The sequence below is a fragment of the Semicossyphus pulcher genome, unplaced genomic scaffold, assembly GCF_022749685.1.
Source record: "Semicossyphus pulcher isolate SPU_LCO1_2020_fin unplaced genomic scaffold, fSemPul1.0.p SCAF_17, whole genome shotgun sequence".
Lineage (NCBI taxonomy): Eukaryota > Metazoa > Chordata > Actinopteri > Labriformes > Labridae > Semicossyphus > Semicossyphus pulcher.
Genome location: NW_027211681.1, coordinates 22,303,092 through 22,318,762, shown reverse-complemented (window position 1 = coordinate 22,318,762; position 15,671 = coordinate 22,303,092). Strand labels below are relative to the sequence as shown.

The following is a 15,671-nucleotide window of genomic DNA, read 5'->3' as shown; positions in this document are numbered from 1 at the left end:
TGTTTGTTTGCTAGTGTGCGATGTGTTCAACAGCTACCTGCTGCTGCTGGATACTAGACAGTACAATAAAAGTGAAATAATGTGCTAAAATAGACTAAATTGTATTTAGCTACAATTGGCTTATTGCTTCATTACATTGAACCATCTATAAAGTAATAATCTCGAAGATTTTAATTTAAATAAATGTCTGTAAGTCACTATCTATCGCCGAATGAGGTAACACAATGGCGATTGAGCCTATGGCCCACTGATGAAAGACCAGAGAGGGTGGGCGGAGCTAAGCGGCTGCTTTTCCGGTCTCTGCAAGTGTTGCGAGTAAACAGTAATCTACTATGGCTGAACAAACAAAGAAAAGATGGATGACTACAGATACAACTTCAAAAATAAGTGACAATCCAAAGAAAGAGAAACAAACTCGACGCTCAGATGAAGCAAACAGTCTAAGAAGGAAAGCGACCGTCAGTGAGGAAAATCAAGAGTTACAACCGGAGCCAACCGTGGACGTCACACATGCAGCACTGTCTGGATATCTGGGAAGTGTGCTCCCGCAATCACCGTTTATAGCCATAGGTGCCGCCAAAGAGAGTGAAACTGAGATCTTCGAGATTATCACTTTAAGATGATAGGTTTTTTGTTTTTTATACTGTATATCTAATGATCTTGTTTTTTTTAGATAATTTTTTGGGGGCTTTTTGTCTTTAATTGACAGGACAGCTGGAAAGGTTGGGAGGAGAGAGTGGGGGACGACATGCACCAAATGATCGGCAGTCGAACCTGCGATCAGTACAACAAGGACTGTAGCCTCTGTATATGGGGCGCCTGCTCTACCAACTGAGCTAAACCAGCGCCCATAATGATCTTGCTTTAATATAATACTCTACTAACAGACACTAAAAAATATATAGAAAGAATACATTCATGAAGGAAACTATTCAAACATGACTTACAACACTTCGTGGAAGGCCATTTTGATAGCGTGATGTTCCATGTACTCTTCTTTTGGCAAGAACCTCCGTAGCAGCGGCATCACGACCTGTTTGTACCAGTCCTCCACATTTGTCAGGTCAAACTTCGGCCCCTCTGGAACTACAGGCGTTTCTTTTGGCCTGTACATGTCTGCCAGCTCGGACAGAGTCCAGTTGAGCAGGAACTGGGTCAGAGTGGTGCTTCTCATTTGTGACAGGTCCCTCTGGAGAAACAGTTTGGGTAGCATTTAGCATGCTAGGTGTACTGCCAAGAACTTATTTCATGTGCATGTGTCTGTCATTTGTGTGTGTGAGACCTTTACCTCATGTGTGAAGGACACAAAGTCATGAACGAAGCTCCCAATGGGTCTGAAAGCTCCCATGACACCCTTTACAACCTGTAAAAGAGACAAAAAAGTAGTCTAAAATTACATGCAAAACATCGTCATTTATTAAACTGGTTCTCCCTGTTCCCAGTCTTTGTGCTAAGCTAAGCTATCAAGGTGACAATTCTCTCTGTGTTCTTCAGGGACAACTTTTAAGGGCAGGTTTAAATAAAAAGAAAACCACACTACTGTAAAGTGTCTGAACATGAAACATCCATGCTACATTACCCCTCCGAGTCGGTCGTGTGGGGACGGTGGTTGGAAGGGGTCAAATGTGGGTTTTGGAGGAGGGTTTCCAGGTGTTGTCCAGTTGTGGCCCCATCCCGGGCTGGTGCTGGGGTGAGGGCCAGGGCCAGGACCCCCTGTCATCAAACTGTGAAAGACCAGGCTAAGGGTACTGTTGTCTAAATCATTGACCCCAGGCTGAAGCAGCAGGTCGGCCTTCTGCGCTGGAGACAGCAGGTGAAGAACCTCCAACTGTGAGGGAGGCAACATAATAGAGAGTGAGAACAGGACCAGGAAAGTTTGTCCACTGTTTCAGCTAAAAATCTTCCCGTTCTGGTACTGTGAAATTGACTAATATTGAAGAAAACTCACTCCACTGAAGACCATGTTGAGTGCTGAAAAGTCCTTCATTCGGGCCATGGCTCTGAAGGCACCGAAATTCCTCATTAACCACTCCTCACTGCCCTCGTCCTTTTTCACACAACCTATACAGAGGTTAAACACACTGCATGAACACATATACACACATGCACATATTAGAAAAGATAGACAAGCTTTTATATTAACAAATCTAAAAGTCTTTATGTGTCAGTCAAAGATAAGAATTGTGTTGCGTTAAGGCTGAGGTGATCTAAGTCAATCTACCACATAGGTGGTCACAGTTATTTGTATGAAAACAGAATGTCAAAAAATGTGTAAAGTATATATACAAGACATTTGGCTTGTAACTCAAATAACTGTGAGGTGATGCGGACCGAAAAAAGGTAGGTATAAGGAATATACTTGCATACGATACGATACGATACCACATGATACAATACGATATGATACGACACGACACGATAGAACACAATACCATACGTTATGGCACGTTACATTACGATACGACACGATACGACAGGATATAACACGATAGGATACAATACAACACGATATGATACGACACGGTACTGTATGAATTTGACAGGGTACGACAAGATATGACAGGATACAATACGAAACAATGCTATATGATACAATACGACATGACACGACACAACATGATACGGTACAAGACAATTCAACACGATATGACATGATACGATGCGACAGGATATGACACGACACACTTCATTGACTCTGTAGGGAAATTTTATACACTTCACTTCACCACTGGATGCAAATATGTGGAAGAAAACCCTTTTAACAGAGTTTTATATGTACATATTTTTGGTCAAATTTCACCTTCTTCTTGGGTGCATAGAGAAGGGAAATAGTCTGAAGAGGTTTGTAACTCAGCATCGCTTCTAGAAAAAGTCACTGATGACCCTAATGAAGGCCACAAACCCAAATCAAAATATGCCAGTTTCAAAATAAAGGTATTTTTTACAATACAAGTCTTGATGTAGCAATACAATGTGAAGCCCTAGTAGAATTATATGCTCTTTAAGTCATTTGTACTGTAGTTATAAAGTGGAAAACGTCCTGTGCACTGCCTCTCGCCACCAGTGTCTCCGATCGCACTCGAAGCTGTTTGTTGGCACTTCCTGACTTTGTTCCCTCCTGTCTTGATCGTTGCTTGTGTTGTATTAACTCTCAGATGTACGTTACTCTGGACAAAAGCGTCTGCTAAATGAAACTGTAACATTGTAATTGTAACATTGTAAGAACTAAACACATAAAAGCTTTACCAGCCACTCTGTCTCCAGACAGAAACGGGTACATGAAGAACGTGTAGATCCACTTTTGTCTGACTGGATTCATCTCAGAATAATGGTGGCTGAGCTCCCTTACCCTGCAAGAAGAGAGAGGTAGAAGTAAGGACGATGAGTTATCTAGATACATGATCCCTTTACAAATGAAATCAATTAAGAAAAAAGGAGAGTCGGACGTACACGGTCTGGTAGGTGGAGCAGCTGAAGTTCCTGGTGCTGAGGCAGGACAGGAAGTGTTTGGTGATCGATTTCAGCAGTGGTTTTATCTTGACCTCCATCCACATGTGGACCAGGTCTTCGTTCTGAAAAGGGTCTACTTCGGGGTTTAATTCCAGCGCCCCCTGCAGGCTGAGAAGTGGCACTCCTGACATGCTGGACCTCTGTGTTTTATGATAAGGAACGGGTGAATCAAAGGACGGGATGTGGTAGGGGCAGAGAGATATGCAGAGGTATTAATGTTATGTGGGTGAAAGTGTTCCCTTGGTATAGTCCCTGCTCTACTTATTTGTCAGTCTGTCAATTCCAAAATGTGACACCATGAGAAAAAACAACATCAGCATTGCAGCTCTAACTGGTCAGATCGGTAGTTGGGACAACATTCCTCCCCTTGCATGCCTACTGAGAGACATTCCTGACTTCCTGTTTTAGCTTTCAGACTTACCATAAAGGTGTACACATCCATCGTTGCTTCGAGCATTCCCTTCAGCCTCCGCAAGTGGTCTTTCCCGGTGTCTGTCGATGGCAATCCCACACACTGGAGGAAGTGTGAGGTCGAATCCGGCTCCTTGGAATCCTATGAGAAAGAAAACTTGAGCAATGAGGAAACAATGTGATATAATTAAAAAAAGATGAAGATTTAACTAGTTCATACTATTTGGGAGCGTAATGTTTTGTAACAGTCAAGTTCTCACAAAACCAGAGCAAATAATGGCAGACTCTGGACCAAAGTTAGTCAACAAATTCACATAGAATTTTGTTTAACCATTTTCAGGTTAGAGTTAGCTCCATGTTAGCAACACTTCAGCCAACGATTGTCCGTATGTGACCCAAGGAGCCGGCCATAAATGAACTACAATATAGTCAGGAATCCACAAGGCATTCTTGATTTAAGCCACTCACTTTTGGTTCAAACACATTGTCCATGAATATGTATGAATCAGTTTCACAATAAGGGGTTAAAATGGGAACAGATCCTGTCGGTGCTGAGTTGCCAGTGCATTGTTCTATGTAGGATTGTAGCTGATTGTTGGTTAACCTTGTTCCTCAGGAAAAAAGAAGCGAGCTAGTTCTAGCTCTCACTCCACTGCTGAATTCATCTAGGTTTTAAGGGACAGTCTGATTTGAAGTGAGGTTTTGTTTCATATTAGCAGTATTTTGGTGACATTGGGCCAGAAGCTCAGTTTTTAATATATACTAGGGTCAACATGTGAGCATCAATCTTTAAAATCTGGCAACAGAAATGTGGATTGAGACGATACGAACATGTATAAATGTAGCTTTTCAAAATAGGAACAAAATATATGGACAGCCTTCCAGCTAGTGAGGGTTAATTAAGCAACACTCAACTGTTAACACAAGAACAACACAAGAACGAATTGGAAGCAAAGTGTTGGGCCGATTAAAGCTAACTTTCTTCACGCATTTAGACTGGTGCCCTGGGAATCTGCCCATTTCAGAGTGTATCATTCATCATTAATCTATTCAGTTAGCATGCTCGATTTTAGCTACCTATGACTAAAAGGTTTTGAATATACAGACAACAAACAAACATCTGTCATTTTAGGATTCAAATGAATTCATAAATCAAGAAAAAACTTATAACACATACACTTTAAATAGGCTATCTCAACATAAATGTGGTTAGCTAAGTAGCTAACTCAGCAAGCGAGCTAACTTAGCTAGTTAGCTAGGTACTTAGCTAATATACCAATCACATTTATCGGCTATTAAGCTACTAAAGCAAGCCAATTTAACACTTATTATTTAACAATATACAAGACAATTAACTTACAGCATTGGTAAAGACAACAATATGATTATATAGCCTTTTAGATGCTGAAAGAGGAAAAGCTTTAACCTTAGCTTGTGTCTGAATACTGTGTTTAGTAGGCTACTGCAGTATAGACTGAATAGTAGAAAAAATAATAATACTTCTAATAATGCTACTTATAAAGTATTAAGTGTAATAAAGCTAGTTTCTTTATTAGTGTTGTAAAATATTTCAAAAAGCATTTTTAACAGCTGACATTTGAACATGTCAGACCAGGTGTAACTGATAGGCCCTGTCATACTTAGCTTCAACTGTTCATGGGAACTGCTGTTTTACTTTAAGTCTCATTGAAATGCTGTTAGTGGTATTAATTACACCTGTGCTTATCCTGCTATGACAAGTACAAATGTCAGCTTTAAATACCTTCATAGTACCTATGTAATATTTCATAAATTGTCTTGTTCTCTTAAAGTCCACTTACATTTGTAAGATGTTAGCCCGAAGGCAAATACAGTACACACCTTTAATTGTCTAATCGTACCGTAACAAATCACTGCTCATTGGGTACAAATTTCTGAGCAGTTGAAAGCTGCCACACCTGTGGACTAACAGATGTTAAGATAAAATCTGGTCAGGCATAGTTCTTAAGGCTGGGGCACAACATTGAGAACAATGATCTTGAACCTTGAGTTCTTTTTTGCAACTGGACATTCAAGTTCTTCCATGCGAGTGAAGTCACATGCAGGGTGTGATGGTAGCTTTGTACTGGTAGCTTCTCTCTTTTTATGCAAGTATTTTTCCACACAACATGACTGAGTGCACTACTACTATTTCAAAACTCTGGGTGTCATGTCCCTCAACCAGAGAATACTATTCAATCAATTTTAGCTTCAAATATTCTGCTTTGAAATAATTAAAAACATGCCGGACGTGCTCTGAGAAAGCGTTCGGCTCACTTGTAATACTAAAAACATTATCCACACTGAATCACCCTCAATAACTTTAACACATATTCAAAGTTGTCTTATCGTTTGTTGTTGTGAAAACAATAAAGGAATCTCTGAAACATGACGTCTGTACCTGTAGCTTTGGTATGAATCTGACTGTGATTAGAAATCTAGATTAACCAATAGAGTCAGAAAATATAGATGGAGGACATTTATTTTTTAGTGGAATTTCTCTATAGTCTGTGATTTTGGGCACAATTGGATAAAAGTGTTTCGTAAGTAAAGTGTAAAGCCTTTTTCACACGTACACAGATACTTTTTGAAACATGCTGTAGCTCCTCCATGCAGTTGGCTATTTGACCACATGCATTTTAGGCCACACAAAAAACCTCTGTAATCAGTTCTGATATCTAGACAGGTGAAATGGACATCACGTTTTTAAAAACACCTGTGTCCGAGGCGATAAGGCCTCGGTATCAGACAGCTTCACTCACCTGATCGCATGTTTCTTTTGATGTGCAGGTTTTCTTTCTGTAGATTTCCATCAGCAAAACAAACCAAGAGTGAGATGACAAATTAGAATGAGAACAAAGAGAAGTTACCACAGGTGGAAAATAAATGCTTTTCAATTGATGTGACACAACATTCTGATCTTACCCATCTGCACTTGATGTCCCTGTGGGAAGAAGACAAAGTTCATTATTAGATCTGATATTCGAACCTGAAACTCAACAGCAACCTTTTTGTTATTAGATAAAGATCGGCTGCTATACAGATAATAAAAGCAAGGTTGCACGGTATCATGGTCGCCTCTTGTTGGACCGTTGTTAGACAGTTGTATAATTTCTTTTCCTAAAATGGATTACTCTGCTCTGGATCGTTTAACCTTAATCCAACTTTAGATAGATAGATATAAATAGATAGATACTTTATTGATCCTGAGAGAAATCTATTATTTAGTCCTTTTGTAGCATTTGGGGCAGATTACAACTTTTTACTGCACTGCAAGCGACTGGATTTTGTATTAGATTTTATTTTGTCTCATTATTAACACATTTGTAAACACATTTTATTCTATATTATAATTAATTTAATCTGTTTTTATGGATAATCATTTTTTTAAAGTCATTGTAATGTCTTAAGCACTTTGACTTGCCTCTGAATTTGCTGTGTGCAATATGATAAATAAAGCTTCCCTGCCCTGCCTTTAAGTGTCCAAAAATACCATCAAACAGAAGTAAATAGAGCATGTACTGGGGACTTTTTTATTCTGCATTATGTAATTCTTTGTGATTCCAAATTAGGTTTAAAAAGGGGAAAAAGAGATTAACTAGTGCTGGGTATGAAGGCACATGATATCTAGTGCAACAGCCTAATTGGGCTCTATGGCTTACAGGACTAAGCTACAACAGGCTTTGGATGTAGTTGTTCACAGGGCCAATTCATTGGGGGTTTTTTTTAATCTTTTATAGACTATCAGAAACATAGGGTGGATTTCTCCTTTGATTGCATCTTGACACATACATAATAGAGAAAAGGAAATCTGCTCTTACCCAACCACAGTAGGTACACCAGGAGGAACAGGTTACGTGATCTCATGATGCGACAGGTCTCATGAGACGGGAGGCTTTATGGTGAAATCACTGGGGAAGCCGGTTACACAAAAACACACTGGTTATAAGTCTGAATTATAAAGTACACAGTTATCTTTCTTTTACAGCAAACTCAAAAAGGTTTATCACCGACCATCTTGATTCGGGAACAAAATGTACAACGTGAGATGATTGATGACATGTAATTATTATCGAAGAGGCAGGACATGTTTTCCCACTTTAAAATCACAGCTTGTACGATCTGACTAAATAAGTAGGGTTTGTAGGGTAGGGTAGGGTAGTAGGGTAAGGGTTTGTTGGCAGATAGGAATCAGGGAGTGGCTGACGGAGACACTGAGTGTCTCACAGTGACCTTTAACATAGCGGTACAAAGATAATGAAACAACAGATGATCAATGAAAAGAATGCTGAAACTCGACACCATTCAGCTAGACACAATACACACAAAGACGACACTGAAACTACTCCGCTGGAAAAAAAACATATTCAGCCGAAGGTTGCCAAAACAAAGAATACACCTTGATTTAAAACGATACTTACAGTATTCATTACTGACTTCTCTATCTACTGCTAGTTTTATACATATCTGTGTAATTAATCTTAAACAAGTGTTCTTTAGACAAAAAGGTCACAAGAAGGGGAATGTTTTGGTTAAAAGTCAAGTAAATATCTCTTTGTATAGCATTTGTTAGGAGTAGGCCATTTATTTTAAAAATGTTGTTGCTAATGTACTTCTGTCATAAAAATAAGACCTATCTTTGTAATCTGGCTTTTATTTTGAAAGAATGTTATAGCCCTAGTTTTGTTTTGGAGTAATGTTATAGCCTTAGTTTTATTTTGGCGCTGCATGGTGGTGCAGTGTCTAGTGCCTGACAGCTAGAAGGTTCCTGGTTCGAGACCCGGTTTGGACGAAGTTGGCTTTCTGTATGGAGTTTGCATGTTCTCCCTGTGCATGCGTGGGTTCCCTCCGGATTATCCAGCTTCCTCCCACAGTCCAAAGACATGCTCGTTAGGTTCACTGGGGACTCTAAATTGCCCGTAGGTGTGAATGTGAGCGTGAATGGTTGTCTGTTTCTGTCAGCCCTGTGATCGACTGCAGATCAGTCCAGGGTGTACCCCGCCTCTCGCCCAATGACAGCTGGGATAGGCTCCAGCCCCCCTGCGACCCTGAACAGGATAAGAGGTATAGTTTTTGGATGGATGGAGTTTTTACTGATTTGTATCAATTGATTTCTAACATTTTACAGTTAGCACTTTTGCAATTTTTTTAGTCTTCAAATTTTGTTCCTATTATTGCCATTTTTTGTTAATATTTTCCGTCTGTCTGTTCTTATGTAAAGCACTTTGGGCTGCATGTTTGAATCAAAGATGCTTCATAAATAAAGTTGGGTTGAGTTGAGCTTAGTTGTCTCTCAGCTTCTGTCATGTTAAAGTGATAAATAGAAATGCCTGCACACGAACCTTCACTTGTTTTTTTCCACTTACAATGACGTAAGAGAGATTTATTGTAGCCTGAACCCTGACACTGAAGTCAAAACCTCAAAATCTGAAGGAACATACCAAAAGAAAGGCCGAAAATCCACACAGGTGAACTACATGGTACAATATAAGGAATTAATCCAATCAGACTCTGTAGTGTATATACGATGCTATTAAGATGGCAAGGGGAAAAGATCTATGGTTTCAGAACAGGGTTCCTTGTTTAGGCACGGATGGCTGGAGATGCAGTCTCAAAGACTGCTCAACTGGTTTGTGTATGAAAAGAATCCGTGCTTAAATTACATCTGCATTTAGATCTACAGATGGTAAAGACAGAAGTGAATATGGTCTTCAGAATTAATGTCAAGGTGCATTAAAAGACGTTCTGAAGGCTAAAAACCTTACGAAGAAGCCTTATGATGTTTTGTCCTTTCCTTTTTTTTTTCTTCCTTTTTTTCTGTGTTATCTGCTTATAAGGTTGTTATGGAAGGAGAAACAGCCGCCTATTTGGATGCACTGCAAACACAGAGCAACATTATGAATGCACCGAATGTGTTTTAAAAACAGGAAGAAAAAGGCAGGATGTTTGAAGTCATCTTCTATGTTCAGTAACACTGTTAGAGACTGGTGAATGTTATCTAAGAACAAAGAGGGATGGATATTTCCATTACAGATGAACTGGTAAAAATCTGTTCAGCCATTGTGGATGTATCAATGTTTGAAGTCAAGGAATCTGTCGTGTCATCACATTTGAGGGCATGGTTTTAAAGGAGAATGACATCAATAAGCTACAAAGTTGGTGATATGAAAATATCGACCCATGGATATTGAACATTTCACCTTGTGAAAAACGTTGCTGAGAACATAAAACCCTTGTGACATAATAAGAGGATTTTGAGATGGGGACATGAGGCCCCGTGGAACAGAGAGATACTCCTGTATGTTTCGCTTAGCACGTTGAAGATGTCAACAATGTAACTGTTGGAAACACCACTAAGAAGTGTTACAAGTTGACGTTTTTCATTTCATATCGTTAAATTATATCACTGACTGCCTTTTATTTTATATCCCAAATTGAACCCTCAGATCTTCCACTGCCTTTCTGTTAGAGCTTCCTCGAGTGTCCTACAAGAATTCTGGCGGGGCAGTTTTAGATTTTCTGGCCCTCAGTGATGGAGGACCCTCCCTCTGCATCTGTGGACAGAAAACTCCCTTTGAATTTTTTAATTAATTAGGAATTAATTTGCCTTTTAATTAAGGCTAACCTTGTTATAGCATTGATCATATCTTTTTGTTTGTTTTTATCAAACTGATTTGGTTTTGTTTGCATTGTTTGTTTTCTATAACTATTTTCCCTTCATGTACTAATATTTGAAGCTGTTTTTATTGTTATTGTGTTTCTGACCTTGTTTGGGCTGCATCTTTGCATGAAAGTTGCTATACAAATAATGTATTTATTATAATTATCATTAAATTAGTCTACTAACTTGAATAATGCACCCTAGCTAACTAACTAGCTAGGTCGCTTGCTAACAATTGTGCTAAAAAGCTTGGTTTTTTTTGCTGCTGAGCAAACCATGGCTTAAAATGACCATTGTAACAAGTAGCCTGGTTAGTGGAAGTTACAAAAAACAGCACTGATTTAGAGTTTCTGTTAAATTCAATACAGTCTGTCTGCTCTGGCGAATAAGTGGCTAATTAGCTTGTTTGATGCGTCACTATCTTCACCCACTTGTCAAACCTTTAGTTGTGTGTTGTTTGATGCTGAGCAGAGAGTGTAGTTATAAAGTTACAAATTGTTATAACTTTTGCTGGCTTAAAGAAGGTTGATGAAAAATAAGCTCTGCATAAAATGAAAATATCAATAAGTGCAGCTTTAATGGCTAATCTTTGGGGCCAGCTTTTTGTCCTGATACGAGAGGTGGGGGCCCAACATGTGACCGTGTTAACACAGTTCCCTCTTGATACTTCCACCTACAGATTTACAGTTATATATTGCAACATGCGTCCTTTTGTTAGAATAAATCGTCCGGAACGTGTGAGTGTTTGCTCAGGATTGTTCCTCCTCCGCTCACTTCGTAGTTCTGGCAGGTGAAAGAAAGAAACTCTATTTAAGTTCTTCAGCATTTTCAAAGCTGGAGTGGAAGGAAAATATTAAAAAATGTTTGTACAATGAGGCTGGTTTAATGACATCACCTGTACCAACACAAACAAAACTCACCTCTCTCACTCTTATTCCCCTTTTTTAAAATCCATATTAACTAAGTAGAAAATGTAATAACCGTGAAGGGATCTTATCTAATAAAAGAAATGTCATATAATCAACAAAATCACTGAGCCTTATTGTTACTTTAACAAACTTTAAATTGTATCGTTATAGTTGATTAACCTGTGACGAACTAACCTGTACAGATGAAAAATGTTTTCACCTTACAGAATGTTGGTCACCTTTAGTTTTGTTAAGGGTTGAAAACAGTTATAACACATAAAGTAACAAAGAGCATTTACTCAAATAATGTACTTTTCTGGTAATACACTTGAATATTTCCATTTGAATCTTCTTTATACTTCTATTTTACAACTTTTTTTTTTTTTTTCCTTAACTAAATTATGATTTATGATTATGATTTATTCGATGATTTACTTGTAAAACTTAGAGTCATCTTAGGAACTACGATCCAACTTTATAGAACAATTAAGACGTGGACGCTTAAATTGACTCATTTCCAAACTAAAGTACTTGAACTCTGCGTACAAATGAACCCCTGATAAGAAAACAAAGAGACATCTTTTGTTGTAAGCATCTAAAAGAAAGAATAAGTCCTTTTAGTATGTATACCCTAAGCTCATTTAATGTAATATATTTATTCCATGGTAAAGAAGTACTTGGTTAGTGGTTTTTATGTAACTTAAAATATTTTTTCTTCACTGAAAACTTGTCATGTCAGCAGCTTGATGCAAATCAATAAATTTCCTGTGATGCATTAGTTATTTTTTGTTGTCACTTTTATATTCAATAGCAATACTCAGTAACACCTCTTAGTGTACTTCATGCAGGTCTGAACACTCTGTAACCCAGTTTAATGAGGCAGAATGTATTATTCCCACAGCTCAAATCCCTAAACAGCGTGTTGTTGCCAGAGGTACACACTCTCACAACAAAAGGACCAGATTGTGGAGCCTTAAGTGATTGCCTTTATGATTTTCTTCATAATCTGGCTTCATCTATCATTGTGTGACCTGCTGAAATACTCCACTGCTCCTAAATCTGCCTTAAATAAGAGTAAATACAAAACAACAGCTAAATCTATGACAAGTGCACATGCAGGTAAGTTAAAGACAGGGGAATGGATCCTTTAGGTTGTAGTGACAGATTTGGCCAAATCAAATGACATAATGGCTTGAAATCAAAGCTGAATCACTTACCGAGTCAAGCTGTAGTCCTTCAGGCGCTGAAAAGTGCTGGCGTTTAACTCTCCCTCTCTTGACACCTGAGACACAGGTGCAGCAGTGAGCTCCTGAAGGGTGTGTTGTCTTATGACGAGAGCACAGGTGATGAAGATTGACTCCTCCGTGCTGCACGAGGGGGCAGGACATGACTGGATCGTATGCTCCGGGCGTGTACTGCAGGTGATTTTTTTCAAGTATATGTTAGTGTGTGAGTACATTTAGCTTTTAATTAACCTGTGTTAAAAAAGAGCCAGAAAAGAGGAGGAAGGAGACACAAAATCTAAAGTTACATGTAATTCATACTCAGCCGGTTAGACCTCCCTTGTATTTGATTCTGGATGTACAGTGAGCTGACAGCTACAGCAAGGAATTCTGACATAAACAATAATGCTGTTCACTTCAGAGCTTCCAGTAAAGTCCCAGATTGTGAAGGTATATAAATAATATACATTTACTTTAACAGGGATTTATTTTCAAATTTAAAGAGTTCATCAAGGAAACTCAAACAAAGGTTAAACCGCACCCAACCTAAACACCAGTGTAGACACCATAATAAGGGTTGACCACAAAGAGCAGCTGATGATACACTTTCTCAAGTACTTAACACTGTCCATGAACAAACAGGAGCAGGAAGAGTAATGACGAGTTGTGTGTCAATTTCCTTGGGGCCTAAGTAAGTTATAAAAGGCATATAATGATAAAGAAGTTATCATGAAATATGGAGTGTAAACACAGCGGTGACAACTTCTGAATACAAGCTGAGAGTGCGAGGCTTTGGTATTCACGTGTATGTGCATACACGCACACACAGATCAAGTTAAACCTGTTTGCTATTCAGACAAAGCAGTGGACAAAAAATGAATTCAGTATTATACATATTCAGGGGTGAGCTACTCTTACAGTAAAATGGGAACAGAGCCCCATCTGAATTATGAAATAGGAAACTGAAGTTCAGGTAAAATGATTTAGAAACAGTGAAAGGAGAAGTGCATGTTCTCAACCAGCACAGACACCACAACACACACGTTATGACCCTGTCACAAAATACATCAGTCAGAGGCCATCTAACATACTATAGCGTTTTAAGAGTTTTAAGATGCTCAGTCATTTAAAAAAATACATACAATGTTGTCTTGAATTTGTCCCTTTATTTTTTAAATCAAAAGAAGCTTTTATGCCTGTATGCTAAAGCTACTGCTAGCAGTTTAGCCTGTTTTGGTAAGAGAAGCCTCTTTTTTATCTACATATAAAACAATGTGAGAAAATAAATGGACGACTTATCAGACCAGTAACAAAGTACGCATATAAACTCCCATAAAAAACAGTAAATTGACATTTCAACAGTTTTACTGCTAAGCTAAGCTAACCAGTTGCTAGCTGTAGCTTCATATTTAATGAACAGATATGTGAGTTTTTATGTGCTAATATAGATAACACACAGAAAACAAACAAGTTCATAGCTTATAGATTTTAAAGTTAACAAGCGCTTTGCACACTGCCACCATTTCCATCATGTTGTTTCCACATGCAGGCAGCTTTTCTCAGGAGAAGAGCTCTGATAAACCCACAGTGAACTAATGCAAAGCTGCTCACCACCAAACAACAAACAGATAAGGAGATGGTGGATACCAAAACAGAGCTAAAAAATGAAAATTGGACTTTGACGGTAAGGTTAAATATGCAACAGTTAACTGTAACATTTATAATATTTAAAGTTAACTTTGGCGTGAAGGTGGCCACCCTCAACGACTGCTGCCCCATAGCCCTAACCCCCCTAGCCAGCAAGTGTTTCGAGTGTTTCGAGTGTCTCTCATCTGCCCCATGCTTCACTCCACCCTGGACCCTCTGCAGTTTGCATATCGCCCAAACAGAGCCACAGAGGACGCCATCCCACGGCGACGAGACAGCGTACAGAGAGGAGGTGACCACCCTGGAACAATGGTGCCAGGACAACCACTTGTCCCTTAATGTCTCCAAGACCAAGGAGATCATTGTGTCCCCCCCCCAGTCACCATCAACGGCACAGCGGTGGAGATAGTGGACAGGTTTAAATACCTGGGGGTAACCATGCACAAGGACCTGACATGGGCGAGTAACACCACTGTGGTCATCAAAAAAGCCCAACAAAGGCTGTACGGCCTCAGGCCTGAGGCCCCAAATCCTCAGGGACTTCTACCAGGGCACCATAGAGAGCCACACCCCTGCCACAGCCTGTTCTCCCTGCTGCCCTCAGGTCGGAGGTACAGGTCCCCAAAGGCACACATCAGCAGACTGAGGGACAGCTTCTTCCACCAGGCCATCAGACTTTTAAGTTAAAAAAACCTCAACACACGAGTGCGAGTTAAACCCCTTTTGTGCAATACTCACTTGTGAATGTGCAATATTTACCAGTGAATGTATATTTCTACCTTAAATGTGTATATTTTTAAATGTGTATATTTTTGCCTACGTTGTAAATATTTTGACAAATGTACATATTTCTTACATATTGTTATTTTTACATTTTTATTTGGTCTTATTGCTGCACCTTTTTTGCTTATAAATTTTATTTTATATCTAATATTAACCCTGTAGTTGGAGCCTCCCAGCTTAAGAATTCACACAGTTGTACTTGTGTAACTGGAGTGACAATAAACGTTTTGAATCTTGAATCAGCCTCATCACGAATATCCGACTTGTGGTCAAACAGCTTAAATGTATGACTAACTACACATTTTCATGATGATGACTGAGCCATAGATTTTTTTCAAATAATGTAATTTATCGGGCCGTATTTATGTATGGTATATTATTAACAAACAGTTTATTGATTTTGACACTAGTTCTTTTCCGCTAGGTGGCAGTAAGCGCTTTGAAGATGCTCAGTTCTTCTTCCGGGATGGTGGACGAAGAAGAAAGTTGTTCAATGGAGGCGAATCATGA

The 15,671-nt window shown here is 39.0% G+C and overlaps 1 protein-coding gene across 1 annotated transcript in view; it reads right to left on the bottom strand.

Annotated features, from left to right (window-relative positions):
* The window catches only part of LOC138595031 (uncharacterized), a 33,865-nt gene extending 20,973 nt beyond the window's left edge, over positions 1-12,892 (bottom strand). Inside the window, exons 1-11 of the mRNA XM_069666349.1 lie at positions 12,726-12,892; positions 7,761-7,850; positions 6,865-6,883; positions 6,702-6,738; positions 3,932-4,063; positions 3,451-3,650; positions 3,247-3,350; positions 1,949-2,061; positions 1,580-1,828; positions 1,289-1,363; positions 948-1,189 (exon numbers count right to left, since the gene is read on the bottom strand). Of these exons, the coding sequence (XP_069522450.1) occupies positions 948-1,189; positions 1,289-1,363; positions 1,580-1,828; positions 1,949-2,061; positions 3,247-3,350; positions 3,451-3,650; positions 3,932-4,063; positions 6,702-6,738; positions 6,865-6,883; positions 7,761-7,806 (1,217 nt within the window). The 5' untranslated portion in view covers positions 7,807-7,850; positions 12,726-12,892. The remainder of the gene's footprint in view (positions 1-947; positions 1,190-1,288; positions 1,364-1,579; positions 1,829-1,948; positions 2,062-3,246; positions 3,351-3,450; positions 3,651-3,931; positions 4,064-6,701; positions 6,739-6,864; positions 6,884-7,760; positions 7,851-12,725) is intronic.
* Between the last annotated feature and the right edge of the window lie 2,779 nt (positions 12,893-15,671).